This window comes from Symphalangus syndactylus, chromosome 4 (genome assembly GCF_028878055.3).
Source record: "Symphalangus syndactylus isolate Jambi chromosome 4, NHGRI_mSymSyn1-v2.1_pri, whole genome shotgun sequence".
Lineage (NCBI taxonomy): Eukaryota > Metazoa > Chordata > Mammalia > Primates > Hylobatidae > Symphalangus > Symphalangus syndactylus.
The window spans coordinates 147,576,539-147,597,502 of record NC_072426.2 but is presented as its reverse complement, the minus strand read 5'-3'; the positions used below and the strand labels follow the sequence as shown (position 1 = coordinate 147,597,502).

The following is a 20,964-nucleotide window of genomic DNA, read 5'->3' as shown; positions in this document are numbered from 1 at the left end:
ATCTTCTGCGTATGGCTACCCAGTTATCACAGCACCATTTACTGACGAGGGAATCCTTTCCCCATTGCTTGTTTTCATCAGGTTTGTTGAAGATCTGATAGTTGCAGGTGTGTGGTCTTATTTCTGGGTTCTCTATTCTCTTCCATTGGCCTATGTGTCTGTTCTGGTACTAGTACCATGATGTTTTGGTTACTGTAGCCCTGTAGTATAGTTTGAAGTTGGGTAGCATGATCCCTCCAGCTTTGTTCTTTCTCCTTAGGACTGCCTTGGCTATTTGGGTCTTTTTTGGTTTCATATAAATTTTAAAGTAGTTTTCTTTAGTTCTCTGAAGAATGTCAATGGTAGTTTAATGGGAGTAGCATTGAATCTATAAATTGCTTTGGGCAGTATCATCATTTTAACAATATTGATTCTTCCTATCCATGAGCATGGAATGTTTTTCCATTTGTGTCATCTCTGATTTCTTTGAGCAATGGTTTATAGTTTTGCTTGTAGAGATCTTTCGCCTCCCTTGTTAGCTAGATTCCTAGGTATTTTATTCTTTTTGTGGCAATTCTGAATGGGAGTTTGTTTGTGATTTGGTTCTCAGCTTGACTGTTGTTGGCATATAAGAATGCTAGCAATTTTTGCACATTGATTTTGTATCTCAAGACTTTGCTGAAGTTGCTTATCAGCTTAAGAAGCTTTTGGGCTGAGAAGATCCTTCTACAATTATTTTAAACATACACATAGCAATTTTGCAAAAGGAACACCAATCTTTAAAGATTAAAAAAAGTTTAAATTATCACATATAATGTATATATCAAAATATTACCATTACTAACATTACCAATAATTTATGTGGGGTTATGACTTTTAAAACAATTCTTACATTTTAGGACAAGCACTGAAATATTTATTAAATTATGTCTGAGAGTTGATTTAAAATAAAGACAAAATAAGATTAGCAAAGAGTTGACAAATTGCTGAAACTGGATGATGGGTATGTTTGTAAATGTTTGAAATGTTCCATAATAAAAAGTTATTTTTAAAAAAGATTGCCGAATAATTCACTTACAAATAATCAAAAACTGGCTCTATGAGTAGGGCTCATTACAATTTTTCTATTAAACAAATTGCAATTTATTAGACCTTCAGCTAACAATTCAAACCTAATAATGACAGCAAAAAAGTTCTGACAAAAAAAGCATTAGGTCACGGTATGCATTTACCTAGAAATCCTCTACCTGCTTCCTATTCTATAGTTTGCATACACACTATAAAAACATATGTGACTCAGAAGCACAAATAAGCATACTATATAAGGCACTGGGATAGGAGACAATTTGCTTTAATATTGACTCAACTTTTGCTTGTAAACAAAGAAATGTACTCGTAGACTCTCTCTTTTCTAAATCTAAGAACTTTTAATACTTCTTCAAATTTCTGATAAAGATCTGATACAAATTTTAATAGATAACAAAGAAAACTTTGCTTTAAGAAAATTAAAAACAAGTCTAATGTTTTGAAGTTTACATTTTTCTTGGCTAGGACAATTCAGACTGTCCCCTCAACTCTCATACTGAAATAGAAGATTGAAAAGCACATTATATCAACAAGTAATTAATAAGTGCTCACAGTGTACCTAATCCTGTGCTAAGCAAAATGAAGGTACAAAAAATCAGTATAAGAAAATCCCTGTTTATATATGTTCCTTCTAGTTGGGGAAGAATACAAGATATAAGTCATTTAACAGTTAGAAAATAATAAATAAAACTAACAAGAGTTAGATGAGTTAGAGATGCAAGTGTACAAAAACTATATGCACTTATTCAAAAATCGTGGCTCTGTATCATTCTTTACATTGTCCTCACTACCTAGAGCAAAACAGGCACATTAAAAAGAAGTGGCATAAGAACCTTTTCTTATAATAAAATTTCACTTTTTTAAGGTATAAAGGAATAAACATATTTTTTTGAGATGGAGTCTTGCTCTGTCACCCAGCCTGGACTGCAGTAGTACGATCTCGGCTCACTGGAACCTCTGCCTCCAGGGTTCAAGCAATTCTCCTGCCTTAGCCTCTCAAGTAGCTGGGGTTACAGGCACCAGCTACCACGCCTAGCTAATTTTTGTATTTTTAGGAGAAACGGGGTTTCGCCATGTTGGCCAGGCTGGTCTTGAACTCCTGACTTTAGGTGATCCACCCACCTTGGCCTCCCAAAGTGCTGGGATTACAGGCCTGAGCTACTGCGCCAGGCCCAAGAATAAATTTAATTTTAAAATAGATTCCGTTTACATAACTCATCTATTTTCGATTAGGACAGAAATAATTCTCTAGATTATACTTCAGTCAGAAAGTATTCACATCCTTTACTTAATTACACCATTGATAATTCATCTGATATTCTATCATTCAATAAGAAAGCGTTTTCTCCAAATGGAAGACAGCTGAAAATATATTAATAAATAATATTTTAGCTTAAATCTCCCTTACTGATAGAAACACTGTAGCTCTAAGTGCATTAGATTCAATTTGCCACAGCTGCTCAAAGCAGATAATGGCAGAAAAATTATCTTTCAAGAAAGAGAAAATATTCAAAATATTAACTGAAAACCAGATTCTACGTGTAGGGACTACCAATTATTGGATAATTCATACTTGGTTACAGAAATATAATGTACATAAATGAGTCATTATAACCTATCACTACTGCTAATGTAGGCTCTTCACACGTTCCCATGTTTTAGGAAGACCAGAACACAATTAAGAGCAAATGTAGATAACTGCATAAGATAATCTTCCTAAATCACTACTCTTCTTTTAGGAAATCAGGCAGAATTTGAAATTAGAAATACAAAGAGAACACCTATTTAATTTTATATTTCTATCCTATTGTTATAACTTCAGGCATACTGCCCAAAAATACATGGCATGCACTATTAAAAATCCCTACACTCTATTATCTAACTAGAATGTTTCATCAGGTGCCAATCAGAAAAGTGAAAACTGTATATTGGATTAATTAGATAACTCTTAAACAATATGGTATTTTCTTTGTGGTTGCATACCTTTCCTGAAGTCATAAACCTGCCACTGATATCAACGCCAACAGCCTCTGCAGATATTTTCTCATTGCTCAAAGGAGGTTCTGACTTACCAGAACTGATTTTCTTTCTTTGTTGTGATGGAATCTAAAAAAAAGGTATTAGTCAAAATAACAAATTTTGTGTGAAAGCATAATTATATATTAAAATTCCATTAACATTTAAATTTTCATATATGAAATATAACTGAAAAATAATGAGACTCCAATGAGACTACATGACTTTTAAAAACTAAGAAGTAATGAAAATGTATTATGTTTGAACTATTAGTTTAACACTAGGAGTTCCCAGTCACAGGTATATAAAACAAGAGAGTAGTATTTAAAATAAACAACAAGCTTTATAAGGTTACTCAAATCTTTGAATAATACAGTAATTACACTATGAAATAATTTGCTGTCTAGGGTATTGATTTTATGCATTAAAATACTGAGCCATCTATTAATAGCATACATCAGCATTAAAATCTATTCATAAAATTACCTTCTGAAGACTGTTTAATTCCTTGTGCTTTTTCATCACACAATTCAAAATATCACAAACAATTTGGATTTTCCATTCTGCAAACCCACATTGGATAAACTGCTTTTTTGTCAAAATTGGTTTATAATTAAATTGATCACGAAGAAGCTGCAGAGGAAACAGACTCTTGTAATAACTGGGAGCAATTTATTTCTAAAATTCCAAATGATAATGCCCACCTGGTCAGGGGAATAATGGCCACCTTTGAGAGGACAAGGAAAACCAGGCCATTAACTAAAGAGTACTAAAGTAATTCATAGGGCTGGTGTAAGTCATGATCCAGTAAGACAGGTATCAGGTGGAAAACAGGTAGCAAAGGATATGCTGGAGAACAGATGTCTGTCCAGAGAGATGGAAAAATATAGTCAATCATCAAAAAGTTTAAATATCTTCACAGATATTAGAAAAACTCCTTAGTTCACTAGAATACCATACCAGAGTCAGAAACTATAGTTCTATTTGTTTATAACTCTTCCACTATGTGATTTTTGGATAAGTCAGTAGGTCTTTTGGTCTCAATTTTTCATTTGTAAAAGGAAAAAAAAAAAAAAACACACACACTAGATCAGCAGTTTCCTAAATCTACTCTGTGGAGCTCTAGAATTTCCTAAAAGTGCCTTTTAGGCTTCCATGGATGTTTTCTGGGATCAAAAGCAAGAAAGAGAAAGATTATACAGAGACTACATATAAAAGCTCCCATTTCATTGATTGCAACTCTGCTTTTTTTAAAAGACTATTTGAGGCTGGGTGCGGTGGCTCATGCCTGTAATGCCAGCACTTTGGGAGGCCAAGGTGGGCAGGGCACAAGATCAGGAGATTGAGACCATCCTGGACAACATGGTGAAACCCTCTCTACTAAAATACAAAAAATTAGCCAGGCGTGGTGGTGCACACCTGTAGTCCCAGCTACTCGGGAGGTTGAGGCAGGGGAATTGCTTGAACCCAGGAGGCAGAGACTGCAGTGAGCCTAGATCGTGACACTGCACTCCAGCCTGGTGACAGAGCAAGACTCCGTCTCAAAAAAAAAAAAAAAAAAAAAAGACTACATTTGATAAGTGGGTTTTTACCATTAAAAACTAACTTTAATATAAACCACAGTACTTAAGCAAAAATTTATGATAAAAGCAGGGTTTTAAAAAAATCAATACAAGATTAAATTCAGTATACACACAGTACAAGTACTCAGGTAGATACAATATAAGACATGCTCTCAGACCTCAAAGAATATATCAGTTTAAAAAAAAAAGAATATGTCAGTAATAGTTCCTTCTTACAAACAACTAAATTAACATATAATTCTAAAAAACTAAGTTTAATTGAATATAATTACATTATTCTCTAATTTCTGCCAGTATACCAAATTTTACTAAAATTTGATTTAAAACGGCAAACAATAGCCAACAACAAATATTTACCAGTTGCTTGTATTTATTAGAATAGGTAACATTCAAAAAGCAAACATGAATTGCATCTTGATTTCATAAGGGACTACATTTAAATGAGATAAATACAAATGAAAATATCCTGTCAACTGTATATGCTGCATATATTTAAGAAGTTATGACTAAAACATTAATTTTTTAAAATCATTCAATAACTAAGTTATTGTTTCATAAACTCAAAATACCTTATAGACAGCATCTATAAAGCGCAAGTCATTTTTTGCTATGAGCTCTACGTTGGATTCCATTATAAGTTCTGTTACATAAGGTGAGTATGAGGTAAAAGAATAGCTGATGATGGGCAAAGATGCTGCTGGGTCTCCCTTTATCAAACTGTTAAGAAAAAAAGAAAAATATTTTTAATAAGCATTTAATAAGCATAATTCCACAAAGTTGGATAATCAAGAAAGTATTAGAAATGTTTATAATAATTTTAAACAATACTATAGCTATAATAATTAGGTGATACATTAGACTTTCTAGATTCCATTCCCCATTCTAAACCAGTCTAGCCAGACTACTATGAAATACCACTGTTCATCTGCTCAAAAAACTTACTATAGGTCTCTAGTACCAACTATTTACCATTGATTTTCCAAAGCTTAGTCTTACATGATTTACTCCATTTTCTACTACTAATAAAAGCAATGTACCATCTTACAAAATTGAAGTACACTTTATGGTTTTGCAAACACTTGTTCTACTACCTCCTTTGCTGTCTACCACTAACTTCCAAAGGTAAATATTATGAATTCTAAGTTACAGATGAGGAAGATGGGGTGGGAAAAAGTATGAACTGTGACTTGGCTGACCAGTCTAATACTTTTCACTTACTGCTCATTCTAAATCGTACATTATTACCTTTGCTAATTCCACCAGTCTAGAAAGGTATCCCACTCTTCTTTGCTTATCCAATTGTTATTTATTTTTTATGAATCACTCATCAAATCTCAAGCTTCCCATGAAGCTTTCCTCAACTTTCTGATCTATACTGATCTCTCCTAGAAAGACTCCCAGGCTACTCAGTATCTGTTGTGTAATTATCTGTCTGGTAGTGCTTCCTGTCTTCTTATTTTCTCAATGTGAAGTACCTTCACCGATTTTCCCACAACAAAGCACAGGAGGTATTTGTTCAATTTGCCAGTTACATTTGTTTAATTGCAGTATTTTGTACTTATATAAAACATAAATGTTTTCCAAAACATTCAAGATGTTCACATAAATATCCCCATCTCCACCCAAATTTTTAGTAAGACAGAGAACAAATACATGATGATAGCATATTGCATTTTGTTTTACTGGACAAACGTGAATTATTTATTTTATGTTTCTTTAAAATACTACAATATCTCGCCCAATCAGAAAACTGCTCTGGCAACCCTGTCTATCTGAAACACAGTCCAAAAACAGGAAATGAAAAAAAAATACCTTTGAACGCAAAATCTGTCCATTTTATGCACACTATACACAGATGACAGCCAGGCCCACATTTAACACTTCTTATATTAAACAATTTCAAAAACCTTGGTTATCTAGTCCTAAGGACTTAGCATATTAGAAACAGTAAGAAAAACAGATACTAGAAACTGGCATACCAACACAAAAAACAGCAAATGGCCAGAAAACATAACAAATGTGAAAAAGTAGAAAAAAGAATCAAAATGAGGGGGGTGTTGTGTGTGTACTTACACGTGTGTGGCAGGGAAACTAGCAATCTGAGTGTCTCTGTGGAAGAAGGAAGTAGTATTCCAAATCTCAATAGACCCTGCAGATTTTAGTATGTTATATAATAAACTAAAAATTATTGTTCTTAATGATGTTTTGGGTAATAAGAAAACTAAATGTTTAAACACTGTATTTAGAAAACAAGAGAATATTGGTAGATTTTAGAATTATTCCTATTTAAAATGTCTTTTAAAATGTTGACGCTTAAAGTGGCAAGGAGAAAACTTGGCTACTCAAACTGGTTAAACCCCTGCAAGTTCTGGATGGTCAGGATTTTCATGTTTTGAGGAATCAAGATGATTCTTACATACATGGATTACATCTGTTTCATATCTTCTGCCTCTCACATAAATAATGCCTATAGTAACAGCAATTAGAGCTAAACTTTCTCCTTACTCTCCTCTCTATCCTTTCACTTTCAGCCTTCTCTTGAGTTACCTCTCCCTAGTGTAACCTCAAGAGTTATTAGAATATCCATTCTTATATGGATATCCATTCTTATATGTAAAGCCCATTACTGAAGGATTCTACTTAGTAGTTGGTTTAACCAAGTTTCACTCTACTCTTGAACATCTAACTTGGACTTGTCCCTGGACACTCATTCATTCAATAAATGTCTAATCAACTCCTAATATGTGCCATGCATAATTCTAGATGGGGGGATTCCACAGTGAAAACAAAAAACAAAGTCCAAGGCTTAAGCTTACATTCTGGTAAGCTGAAGGGAAACATTTAACCAATCCATCAATTAATCAATGATAAAAGGTTAAGGGTAAGTGTTATGAAGAAACAGAAGTACGAAGGGATACAGAATGACTGCAGTATCATATTAGATAGGCATGAATTTAGGAACATGTATGTTGCCATATTCTAAAAACATTAAGTCACAGTTGCAAAATGGGAGCTAAAGTGAAAGGTTCAAAGTGGGGTCTGTTAAATGGGACAGCTTAAGAGCAATCTTCAGGTTGCCATACACAAAAAAATCTACTAACTAGAATATTCCATATGAAAAAGAACACTTGCCTTAAATGTATAAAATCTTTCCTCCATAAAAGAATAAACAAATAAATGACAAGAAAAGACTGACAAGAAATGGCAACAATCTCTTCTTATTCTGGATATATTTAACTGTAAGAAATATCATCCAACTGAATATGAGAGAGTGGTAGATTATACAATTAATGAAATCTATTATACCTCTATGAGTTTAAAAGTTGTACAGGGATTATAACTTATCCAGATAAACACTGTGCTTCTAAACAGTTTTAAATCTTTTAAGTTGGAATTCTTCATTAGTTCATACTTAGAAATAAACTCCTATAATTCCCTGCTTTCTCAAATATTTTAATCATTTCAAGGCAGATTTAAATAGAATCCAGGTAAAATCTGATTTTTCTTAGGTAGTCCCCCATGTTAAATATTATCTCAAATCACTAGCAAGAAGAATACAATTAAGTTTGATATTATAGCTTACCCTACACAGTCCACCTCTTCAGGATAATTTAGCAAGCGGAGCACCTGTTCTAGGTTCCGTAAGCTTCTTTTTAAGTCACCTGTTGCCATTATTTAACATCGGATTCAGCTCCAACTCTTGAAATAGTCTAATTTTTCACCTAAAAATAGAAATCCATGAAATATTGGTTAAGTCTCTGTATTTTTGAAGCTTCTTGATTCTATTTTGTTCATTTCTCCTATTGGCATTTACCATATTTATCTTACCCCAGCTCTTTTTCCCCTAGCTTCTTCTCTACTACTTAAGTTCTACCTTGTAACTACTATAAGTTCCTGAATACCGGGTAAGTGTCTCTCCTACCCTCCTACATGTTTTCCTTCCAAAAAAATAAGTTTGCTTTATATTCATCTTATTATAATGTATCTTACATGACACTTGCCCAAATAGTTTTTGTTTTTTTAAGCATAAAGCACCGTTTGAGAAGACACATCAACTTGGAATAATATCCATCGATGACTCTTGGATGCTTATAGAGGCTATATAACACAATCAATAAAAAATGGAGACAAATAAATTTAGCACAGATTTAATCAGAGTCACAGGGCTCTGATCTCACATAGTTGCCAAAAAGATACCTTTCCTAAAAACTAAAAATACATTTTAAAAATGCAGGGTTCACTTGGATCAATATGACAGATTAAATGTATGTTACCTTCCTTTCCCTTTTCTAAAGACTGCTAAAATGAAAGTAAATAATTAAAAATCATATATACCCACCAGGACAAAAAGAACTATAGGAGATTTCACATGACAAAACAGGTATCAACAAAATTTTGGAAAATGAAAAGCAAATGAACAAGGGAGAGCCAACCTATCAGAGCACAGACCGGCCAATCCCATCTGCCTAATATTTAGGAGGAAACCAACTGAAGCAAGATAGGTTCACAAATCAGGTGCACTTGATGCTTCTGAAAGACAAAGGGGTAAGTCCAGGGGGCTGAAATAAGAATGATTATTTGAAAGTCTACATAAGAAGCAGCTAACCCTAGAATTTACTTTCCCTCCCGCCTCCTATCCCTACACACATAACTTGCTCAGCAAGGCAACTACCTCTCACCTTCCCTGGAAAGAGAAAAGAGCTTTACACTCTAAAGAAATTGAATCAAGGAGGCACCAAATTTGGAAACATCAGGCAAGGCAAACAATACAGAAGGAAGTGTTCGAAGTCAGAAAGAAGTACACGCACACACACACACACACACACACACACAGTAATAAAGTTTCTCCCTATATCTCAGCCTCAAGAAGCTGTCAGACTTATATCCTCTGTGACAAAAGACTATCAAGTTCTATGCTAGAGAAGGTGGATGGACCTAGAGAAAAAAGTATTGTCACATTTCTGACATTTGAGGAAAATCCCCATTGAAAAGGGCAGGGTCTTGCTCAATAAACCTGCAGCAAACTCACTCATTGATAAGCCCTAGCCAGGCACCTTTTTTCCCAGAGACTCATGTTTAAAACTGAATATATGCCCAAAGGTCAATAACTATTAGAGGGAAGCTTCACTATGAAAAGTATATATAAATACCTTAAACAAAATAAGCAGAGAAGAAAAAATTGGTGGAAATAGAGATAATACAGAGAAAAAATTTCAAAATGAAGCTTTCCATTCTCAATGAGATTAGAAAAAAAAATTAAAACCTAAAACAAGAATAGAAGGATATAAAAAATATTAAGCTTGTGAGAATGTAAAATGAGCCAGAGATTGTTAAAGTGGACCAAAAATAAGATCTAACGACATGTTGACTATAAGAAATCCATTTTGTTTGTAAGATTAAAAGTAAATGGATAGGGAAAAATATACCATGCTAACATTAATCAAAAGAAAGCAGGAACAGTTATATTAATCTCAGAAAGCAGACTTTATAATAAGGAAAGTTATTAGGGACAAAGGGTCATTACATAAAGATAAAGGACTTAATTCTCCCAGAAAATATAACAATCTTTAATATATATGCACCTGACAACACAATGTCAAGATATATGAAATAAAAACTGACAGAACCACAAGAAGAAATACACAAATCCCCTATTTTAGTTGGAGACTTCAACACTCCTCTATCAGAAATAGATCCAGCAGGCAAAAAAAAAAAAAAAAATCGGTAAGGACAAACAATATCATCTATCAACTGGATATAATGAATATTTATAGACTACTTCATCAAACAACAATAGAATACATATTCTTCTCAATATCACATGGAACATCCACCTAGATAGACTATCTCTGGGGTCATAAGGCATACCTTAACACATTTTTAAAAAAGTAGAAATCATACAATGTCTGCTTTTAGACCACAATGAATTTAAATAGAAATCAACAATAGAATTGAAAATGATGGCAAAAATAAAGATTTAAATAAGACAAGTTTGAGGAGATAATTATAGTTACACAATGGATGAAAAATACAAAAGTGGAACAGAAATTATAAGAAAATTAGAGGACCAAACCGAAAGGTTCAACATCTCATGAACGAGAGAAGATGAGGGAGGAAATTGTGAAATAATACAAAAACACCTCTTAAGGCTGAATGTCATGATTTTCTAGATTGAAAGAACACAATGAGTGATCAACACAAGAAGTGAAACAAAACTCACACCAAGATATAGCACTGTGACATTTCATAAAGTAAAAGAGAAGTTTTGAAAAACATCCAACAAGGCAAGAAAAGATCACATAGGAAGAATATCAAAATAGCATCAAATTTTCAATAGCAATGTTAGAAGCTAAAGGATAAAGAAACATTATCTTCAAAATCCTGAGAGGAATTACTTATAATCTTAAATTCTATACTCAACCAAGGTATCAAATACCACACCCAGCAGATTTACTCTAGGTATGCAGGGGCTTAGTACAACATTCTAAAAATCAATGTAAGCCACATTAGCAGGTCAAAGAAGGCAAATCATGTATTATCAACGGATGTAGAAAAAGCACTTGAAAAAAATCTAACACGCATCCATAATAAATAATCTCAGCAAACTAGGAATAGAGGTAAACTCCCTCAACTTGATTGGGAAAATACCTAGAATTCTGAAACAAAGAATACAATTAAAAAATAGGCAAAAGATGTTAACAGATATCTCACTAAAGAGGATATATGGATTGTAAATAATATGAAAAGAGGCTCAAAATCATTTATCATCAGAGATATGCAAATTAAACCAAAATACCACTACACACCTATTAGAATGGCCATAAAGCCTACAAAAAAAACCAACAGCTAACATCACACTTAAGGCTGAGAAACTGTATACTTCCCCCAAAGACTGGGAATAACATAAGGATGTCCTATCTCACCACTCCTATTCAACAGTGTTCCAGAAGTCCTAGCTAGTGAAATGAGGCAAGCAAAGAAAATAAAATACCTTAGGAAGAAAGGAATAAAGTGGTCTTCATTTGCAAAAGACAAGATTGTTTATGTAGGAAATGCTTAAGAATTAACAAAAAAAACCCTAAAAGTAAAAAGTGAGTATAGCAAAGTCACAGTATATAAGGTTAATATACAAAAGTCAAATATTTTCCTATATACTGGCAATAAATGATTAGAATGAAATATAACACTAAAAACACCATTATCATAGCACAAAAAACACTTATAAGTCTAACAAAATACGTACATGATCTGTATGTGACAAATTACAAAACTATGAAAGAAATCAAAGAAGGTTTTAGCTAGAAAAGGATAGTGAAACAGGACCTCCCCAGCCCCTGTCCTTCACAGAAACAACAATTTAGCAACCATCTATGTATAAAAGTGCCCTAATGGGTCCCAGTAGAAGGCTGTGACATCCTTCTGGAGTCCAAGACTGATAGAAGCCATTTTGAGAAGACAGAATCATACCCCGGTAGCAGGCATGTGACTACAGAACTGGCTCCAGACCCAGCAGCAGTCTCATCAGCATATGGGCTTCAACCCACCTGTCCAAGCTCTCACAGGAAGACTTGTTTGTCTGGGAACCCAGAAGGAACCACACCCACCCAAGCCCTAGTAACAGGCCCACAACTGCAGACCTGATTTTGAACATGTAAGCAGACCCAAAACCTGGCTCCACCTAAGTGACTGTGGTTTGGAAGTCAGTCTCATCAAGGGACCCAGCAGGAGAAGATCTTTATCTACTGAAATCACTCTGTGAAGTACAGAAGTGGTAACTGCTCCTTCAAATGTACAGACACCCATGAAAGACTCAAAGGATTACGAGTAAACACAACATGCCAAAGGAAACCAGTAAGGTTACAGAAACTGACTATAACAAGATGAAAATCCATGATCTGCTTGACAAAGAATTCAAAATAATCATCTTAAAGAAGCTCAGTGAGCTACAAAAACAAACAAACAAATAAACAAACCCAAATAGAAAATGAAATAAAAACCAGGGAAACAATACATGAACAAAAAGTTCAATAAAGGAGAAGCATAAAAAAGAAGCAAACAGAAATCCTAGAGCTGAAGGATACAATGACTGAACTAAAAAATTCAATAGAAGGCTTCAACAACAGACTCAATCAACCAAAAGAAAGAATCAGCAAACTTGAACACCGGTCATATGAAATTATGCAATTAGAGGAAGAAATATTAAAAAGAATAAAAAGTGAAATGAATTAATACTACGGGACTTATGGTACACCACTAAGTAACTTAATAAACACATTATAAAAGTTCCAGAAGGCAAAGAGAGAGAAAGGGGCAGAAAGCACATTTAGATTATGGCTGAAAACTTACCAAATCTAGGGAGGAAAATGGACATCCAGATTCATGAAGCCCAAAAGTTCCCAAATAGGTTGAAGCCAAAGAGGTCTGTACCAATCGACACTATAATGAATTTGTCAAAATTCAGAGACAGAGAAAAAATTTTGACAGCAGCGACAGAAAAGTAACTTATTTCATATAACAGAGCCCCCATAAAGGTATTGGTGAATTTCTCAGCAGAACACTTGCAGGCCAGGAGAGAGTGGAATGACATATTCAACATACTGAAAGTAAAAAAAGAAACCTGCCAACCGAAAATAATTACCTGAAAAAACTGTCCTTCAGGAATGAAGGAAATAGCCAGGCATGGTGGCTCACACCTGTAATCCCAGCACTTGAGGAGGCTGAGCGCAGGCAGATTGCTTGAGCTCAGGAGTTCAAGACTACCCTGGGAAACATGGTGAAATCTTGTCTCTACAAAAAATACTAAAATTAGCCAGTCATGGTGGTGCATGCCTCTAGTCCCAGCTACTTGGGAGGCTGTTGTGGGACACTGGCTTGAGTCCAGGAGGTTGAGGTTGCAATGAGCTGAGATCATGTCACTGCACTCCAGCCTGGGCAACAGAGCCAGACCTGAAAAAAAAAAAAAAAAAAAAGAAAAGAAAAGAAAAAGAAAAAAGAATAAAGAACACATAAAAACTTTCTCAGATTAAAACACTCAGGGAGTTTGTCACTTTTAGACATGCCCTAACAAGAAATGCTAACAGGAGATTCTTCAAGTTAACTGAAAAGATACTAAACCAACAGTATGAAAGCATATGAAAGTATACATCTCACTGCTAAAAGTAAACATGAAAATAAACACAGAATATTGCAATACTGAAATTTGTGGCACGTAAATCTCATTGAATGCTAGTATATAAATTAAAAGACAAAAATAGTATGAATAACTACAACAACCACAGAAATTTGTTAACAGAAACAATATAGAAAGAAGTAAAATCTGAAATCAATTACATATATTGGTGAGGAAGGGGGGGAGGAGTGTAGAGATTCTGAATATGAATGAAGTTAAGTTGTTACTAGCTTTAAAAAGCCTGCTATAACTACATAATATTTGATGCAAACCCCACGGTAATCAAAATAAAAAGTATAGTAAATACACACAAAAAAGAAAAAGAATCAAAGCATTCTACTACAATCATCAAATCACAAAGACAACAAACAAGAGAAAACAGGAGAAACAGAAAACAAATAGAAAACAATGAATAAAATGGAAACAATTAAGTACTCAATTATTAAAAATTATTACTTTAAATTTTTAATAATTAAGGGCTCTCAGTAGACATGGAATGGCTGAAATGGATAATAAAAACAACACCCAACTATACGTTATCTACAAGAGACTCTAACATTTAAGGACACACGTAGGCTAAAAGTGAAGGGATTGAGAAAGATATTCCATGCAAACTATAACCAAAAGAGAGCAGGGTGGCTACCTATATCAGACAAAATAGACTTTAAGTTGACAACTGTCAAAAGAGACAAAGAAGGCATCATATAATAGTAAAAGGGTCAATTCAATAGAAAGATAAAACAACTAAAAATACATACGCACCCAACATCAAAGCACCTTAAAATATACAGTGAACATTGACAGATTTGAAGGAAGAAATAGATATCAACACAATATAGAAGGAGACTTTGATATGTCACTGTCAATAATGTACTGGTCATCCAGACAGAATACCAACAAGTAAATCGCAAACTATACAACACTACAGACCAAACAGACCTAACACGCATATACAGAACATGAGACCCAACGATCGCAAAATAATCATTCTTCTCAAGAGCACATGAAACATTCTCTATAACTGATCATAGCCTAGGTCACAAAACAAGTCTTAACAAATTTAAAAAGACTAAAAACATTCTAAATATTTTGTCTGATCATGATGGAATGAACTAGAAATCAGTAATAGAAAGAAAATGGAAAAATTCATGAATACAGGGGAATTAAATAACATACTATTAAATAATACTGGGTCAAAGAAGAAATCAAAACAGAAATTATAAAATATCTCAAGACAAACAATAATAAAAACACAGTATACCCAAATATGTAGGATGCAGTAAAAGCAGAATGAGAAGTGTTTATAGCAATAAATGCATTAAGAAGAAGAAAGAGGCAGGACATGGTGGCTCACACCTATAATCCTAGCTTTTGGGGGTTGAGGTGGGCGGATCACTAGGTCAAGAGATTGAGACCATCCTGGCTAACATGGTGAAACCCCGTCTCTACTAAAAATACAAAAATTAGCTGAGCGTGGTGGTGCGTGCCTGTAGTCCCACCTACTCGGGAGGCTGACGCAGGAGAATCACTTGAATCCGGGAAGCGGAGGTTGCAGCGAGCCAAGATCATCACGCCACTGCACTCCAGCCTGGTGACAGAGCGAGACTCCACCTCAAAGAAAAAAAAAAAAAGATCTCAACAAACAACCTAACTTTACACATCAAGGAACTAGAAAAAGAACAAACTAAATCCAAAATTAGCAGAAGGAAGAAAATAATAAAGATTTGATTAGAAATAAATGAAATAGAAAACTGAAAAACGATTTTAAAAATTGACAAAACTAGAAGTTCCTCTTTTGAAAACACAAACTAAATCAACAAATCCTTGGCTAGACTTTAAAAATAGAAGACTCAAATAAAATCAGAAATGAAAGAGGAGACAACTGATCCCACAGATATAAAAAGTATCATAAGGGACTATTATGAACAATTATATGCCATCAAATTGGACAATCTAAAACAAAATGGATAAATTCCTAGAAAAATATAACTTACTGAGACTGAATCAAGAAGAAATAGAATGCTTGAATAGACAAATAACAAAAAAGGAGATTGAATAATCAAAAAATTCCCAACAAAGAAAAGCCAAGAGCCAGATATATTCTAGCAAACATTTAAAGAAAAATTAATACAAAACCTTATTAAACATATCTAAAAAAAAAGAGGGAACACTTCCAAAGTCATTCTGAGACCTGCATCACTCTGATACCAAAGCCAGACAAAGACACTACAAGAAAACTAGTCTAATATATTTGATGAATATAGACACAAAAATCTTCAATGTTAGCAAACCAACACAACAGCACGTTAAAAGAATCATATACCATGACCAAGTAGGATTTTTCATTGTGATGCAAGGATGGTTCAACATATGACAACCAACCGATGTAATATACTGCATTAATAGAATGAAGGCTAAAACTCACATGGGCATCTCTACAGATGCAGAAAAAGCACTTGACAAAATTCAATACTCTTTTGTGATAAAAACTCTCAATAAATTAGGTATGGAAGAACCTTATAGCAAATTAGGTAAAGGAAGAACAAAATAAAGTCCATTTATGAGAAGCCCACAGCTAACATACTTAAAGGTAAAAAACTGAAAGCTTTCCCCATAAGATGAGGAACAAGGCAAGGTTGCCTACTTTAGCCTCTCCTATTCAGTGTAGTATTTTAAGTCCTAGCCAGAATAACTAGGTAAGAAAAAGAAATTAAAACCATCCAAATCAAAAGAGAAGAGGTAAAATATCTGTTTGCAGATGACATGATCTTATATGTAGAAAACCTTAGGGACCCCAACAAAAATGTGAGAATAAACAAATTTGGCTTTAAAAAAGAAGGAAATCCAGCCATTTGCAACAACATGGATGAACCTGAAGGACATTATGCTAAGTGAAATAGGCTAAACCCAAAAAGACAAATACTGTATTATCTCAATATACGTGAAATCTAAAATAGTCAAATACATACAAGCAGAGAATAGAATGGTGGTTGTAAGGGAATATGGGGAGAACAAAATGGGTAGCTGTTGTTCAAAGGGTACAAAGTTTCAGTTATGCAAACTAAATAAGATCTGGAGGTACAACCCAGTGTCTGTGATCAGCAATATTGTATTCTTAAAATTTTGCTAAGAAGTTAGATCTAATGTTAAGTGCTCTTATCACAGTAGTGAAAAAAAGATGAGTAGAAGGAAACTTTTCAAGGTGATGGCATTGATTTCTTGTAGTAATAATGGTTGGATGGCTTCACAATATCTACTCATCTCCAAACAGAAATTGTATACATTAAATGTCTATAGCTTTCTGTATGTCAATCATACCTCAATAAACAGGTTAAAAAATGAAGCAGCACCAGATCCCTGCACACACACCTCTAAAAATAGTCCCTTTGTATATAAAGCACCCCAAATTCTCCCCTTCTGAGTGTGTTATCTACTTAATTAAGGGCCTGGACTACAAAAATCCAAGTTTTCACTTTTCACCCAAAGTTTTCCATTCTCACACACAGAATTTTCTCGTTCAGTTAGCAGATGCAAGAAGAGAATTTCAGATATTAGCTTTAAATACTACATTCTTATCTATACCTGGTGTTACTAGCTCTACCTAATTCATCTTCTTTCTTACCATGAAATTATAGAAACAAAAAGGCTAAATTATTGTAAAACATCTGAAAACATATTGTCAGCATGAAATAATTATAATTATCTTTTAATAAATTGTACCACTTGAACAATTTTGGTCACTTTTTGATCTTCGTGTATTAAGTTAATACATGTAAATCATAACCAGAAGGGAAAATCAAAACATTCCATCTACCAAGTAATGATGAAAAAGAGAACGTGTGTGATTTAGTTAATTTAAAATATCATGGAAAGCAACAAATAACAGAAACGGTATCTGGGATAAAGTTCCTGGACCTGGACAAGGATGTTTGGTGATATCTCAAGCTCTTCAACACCTTTGCACATGCCATTTCTTCAAGCTTGAAAAGATACAGAGCAACTCCTTCCCTCTCCCATTCTCCATCTGGCTAATACCCCTCGGCATCCTGCTTAAATGTCACAACCGCAAATAAGTCTTAGATCCCAAACTAATTAATCCCTCATTAATTTTCTCTAATAGACCCAGTTCTTTTCCTTCTTGGTACTTATCATAATAAAGAACCAAAATCTGTGCCTAGGGTCCAAAATAGCACTCTACCTGAAAAGCAACACTTAACCCTTGTCATTTCTCAGCTCTATTTCAGAATGAGCTGGGTTATTACCTGGGATCCCAAAACGACCTATATCCCAATGGCCTAGAAACAGAATGAATACACCCATTCCCCCTCTTGATGCTGATTCTTCACTTTAATAAGCCACCACCATTGTCAGTCAAGATGTTTTGCACTGTCATCGGTCCCAAACTCTTGCTGGTTAGCCAGCTGTCTACTTCCAAGAAGAAAAGGTGAACACAGAAAAAAAGGCAAGAAATTCAAAATGTCTATGCTTTTTACAGAAAGAGTAAATTGGTGCAATTATTTTGGAAAACTTACTGGTGATACCTACTAATAGCTGACATACATAGGGCCTATGAAACAGGAATATGACTCTGAAGAAGGTACACAACAGAAAAACACATATGTGAACCAAAAGATTTGAACGAACTGAGACTTTAAACAAAATGATTCGTTTTTTAAAAACTGCCCCAAAAGTAACAGCATGGAATTTATTTCTAAATGACTAATTTTCTTGCATGAGTGGGACTTTCATTAGATTCTCAAAGGAGATTTTTCCCAAAGAAGAGTCATAAATAGGTATATAAAGGATTAAGAACCTTTGCTGGAAGGAGTTAAGTTTCAGAACTATAAAAGTCTAGTCAGCCGTTAAGGTGAAACTCAATAACTTACATAAAAACATCTACCACAACTGTCCACGGACACTTCATAGAAGAAAAGTAATACATAACAATACCTTGAGTAATGAACCCTTTGAGAATGAAGCTCCTTTAAAATGAAGTTATTACATTAAAATGAAGTCATTATATTAAAATGAAAACAGAACAATTCATAAATCAGGTGAAGCTGGGTTAGTGTGATCTTTTCCTCCAATTCGCATTACCCAGCTGTCCAGGATACAAATCCCTTTACACACCGTTTCTCTATCTTTAAATAAGGAAAGGTAAGAAGGCTAACGATTCACAAAATCCTAAATTTAGTAAGCTTCCTACTTTAAGCCCCTAGCCACTCATTTCCATAGCCATTTCCCCAGGGTAGAGCAATTGCTCCCTCTTTATGAACCTATCTTTCTGTTCCTAGTCTCCTTTATCAACACGGTAGGGAACAGCTTATTGAATATACTTTTATAGACTTGTACATGCACATTTTAGTCTCTATTTTTCAGCCAATCAATTACTTCAACTAAACATTTACATTTTTAGACAGAGATAATTTTAGGTACTGTCAAGTGGGAGATAACTAGAAAAAGAGAAAGTCATCCTGAAATCACATTACACAAAACACTGGCCAAGAAGGTAAACCCTATTTAATATCCTTTAGAATGACTGGGGGTAGATGGACACATGGAAGCCTAAAACAGATTTCCCAAGATCAGCCTTTACTTTCCTGAAAAACATGAAGTGAGGACTACTCTGGCTTCAACTGCAAAAAATGTGTTCTTGGATTTTGCCACTGGCCAACATAGTAGGTCTGAGCTTCTTTCGGGTTCCAGACTCATCTATCTTAACACAATTCTTCTAGGGATACCTTCTTTCCAGTAACTTTAATGTAAATTCTATGTCTTTCCAGACTTCCTTTAGTCCTTCCAGATGTATATTCCATTTTCCCAGTGCAAGTAATTTTGTTTTACGTAACACTTTATGAGATCTTCTCACCTTTCCTTTTTCTGACATCTTGGAAAACATTTCAGTGTCTCTTACATGATTTCTACCTCTGGTAATGGAATTTCTGACAACAAAGTATGTCTCTCTTCAGTACCAGCAGAATAAATATTTTGAAGAGTAATACAAATAGAGCTTGTGAAGGAGTTAAGTGATAGGAGACAGAAAAAAAAGGGATTTAAAATTGGGATTATTATAGAATAAAATTACAGCTACTGCTCTACATTCTCATAAAGGGCTTTACTAAGTCTACTATAAAATTCAACAGCCTTAAAAACAAGACATTAAAAGAAGCCAATCTATTACTAACGTACATTTTAACACCTTACTTTCATTAACGAAAAATACATTTAAAAATTTAACATTTTCAACTTACAGCACTGATCAAAGGAAAACTGAGGAAAAAAGGAGATACCACTCAGCTTGCAGCATAGATTCAATAATAAAGAAGCTCTCAATATTCCTTTCTAGCTTCCTTCCTTGTCTACAAGTCAGATCTACGCAATTGAACTTGTGGGAGAGGTTGTGAAAATGGTGTATTCTAGCAGTTTAAGATTTTCAACATTGCTCAATCTCATTGCTGTTAGAGGTCATTAAAACAATGCCTCCCAATAGAATGTCACTGGACCAGAGTGATTTTTGTTTAGAATGAAGCAACTACACAGACTCTAATTTAAATAGTCAATGGCTAAGAGTTTGTGACACAGCACATAACGCGCGATATTATCTAAAAACACGTAACAAAAACAAAAAAGTAAAGATGAGAAAAACAGTTTATGAAATTGCAAAAGATATTAGGGAAATACTTCTCTAAGAGATGGGAGAAAGGTCTGAGAAAGGCAAAGCATTGAGAAAGCTGGGCGGGAGTGGGGAGGAGTAAGGGACAAGTAGAGTTCAACGGGACTGCTGTGTTCACATAAAATTAAAAGGTCTGCAGATAATTCGGAAAAAAAAAAGTCTAGCATAGCCATAATTCCAGGGTAAAACAGAATAACAATTTCAAGATTAACTTGTTACAGTGAGGGAAAAATCTGTGGCCTTCAATGAAGGTGGAGAAAATTTGAAAACCTGGGGAAATGCAAACAAGGAAAACACGAACTGCTGTCCTGTCTTCCTTATAGTCAGGAGCCGTTTGTATCCTCACCTCAGAGGATCCAATAGGAATCAGTAAGCCTGTAACTTTCCAACCCTAAGTCACAACCTAATTCTGATAGGATGAGCTGCCACGATACTTCCCACTTCGTTGTGACTAAAAA

The 20,964-nt window shown here is 34.3% G+C and overlaps 1 protein-coding gene across 31 annotated transcripts in view; it reads right to left on the bottom strand.

Annotated features, from left to right (window-relative positions):
- CEP44 (centrosomal protein 44) overlaps window positions 1-20,964 on the bottom strand; it is a 75,907-nt gene that overhangs the window by 54,118 nt on the left and 825 nt on the right. For 14 of the 31 annotated variants that reach the window (XR_008657310.2, XR_010120619.1, XR_008657311.2 and 11 more), the window contains exons 2-5: window positions 8,248-8,386; window positions 5,234-5,381; window positions 3,568-3,714; window positions 3,049-3,171 (exon numbers count right to left, since the gene is read on the bottom strand). Coding sequence is in view for 28 of the 31 variants with exons in the window: in XM_055276430.2 (XP_055132405.1) it covers window positions 3,049-3,171; window positions 3,568-3,714; window positions 5,234-5,381; window positions 8,248-8,336 (507 nt within the window). In the remaining 3 variants the exon portion in view is untranslated. Of the gene's footprint in view, window positions 1-3,048; window positions 3,172-3,567; window positions 3,715-5,233; window positions 5,382-8,247; window positions 8,387-15,320; window positions 15,445-19,702; window positions 19,844-20,964 lie in introns of all 31 variants that reach the window. The other 17 variants (XM_063638433.1, XM_063638430.1, XM_063638437.1 and 14 more) reach the window with 4 other exon arrangements.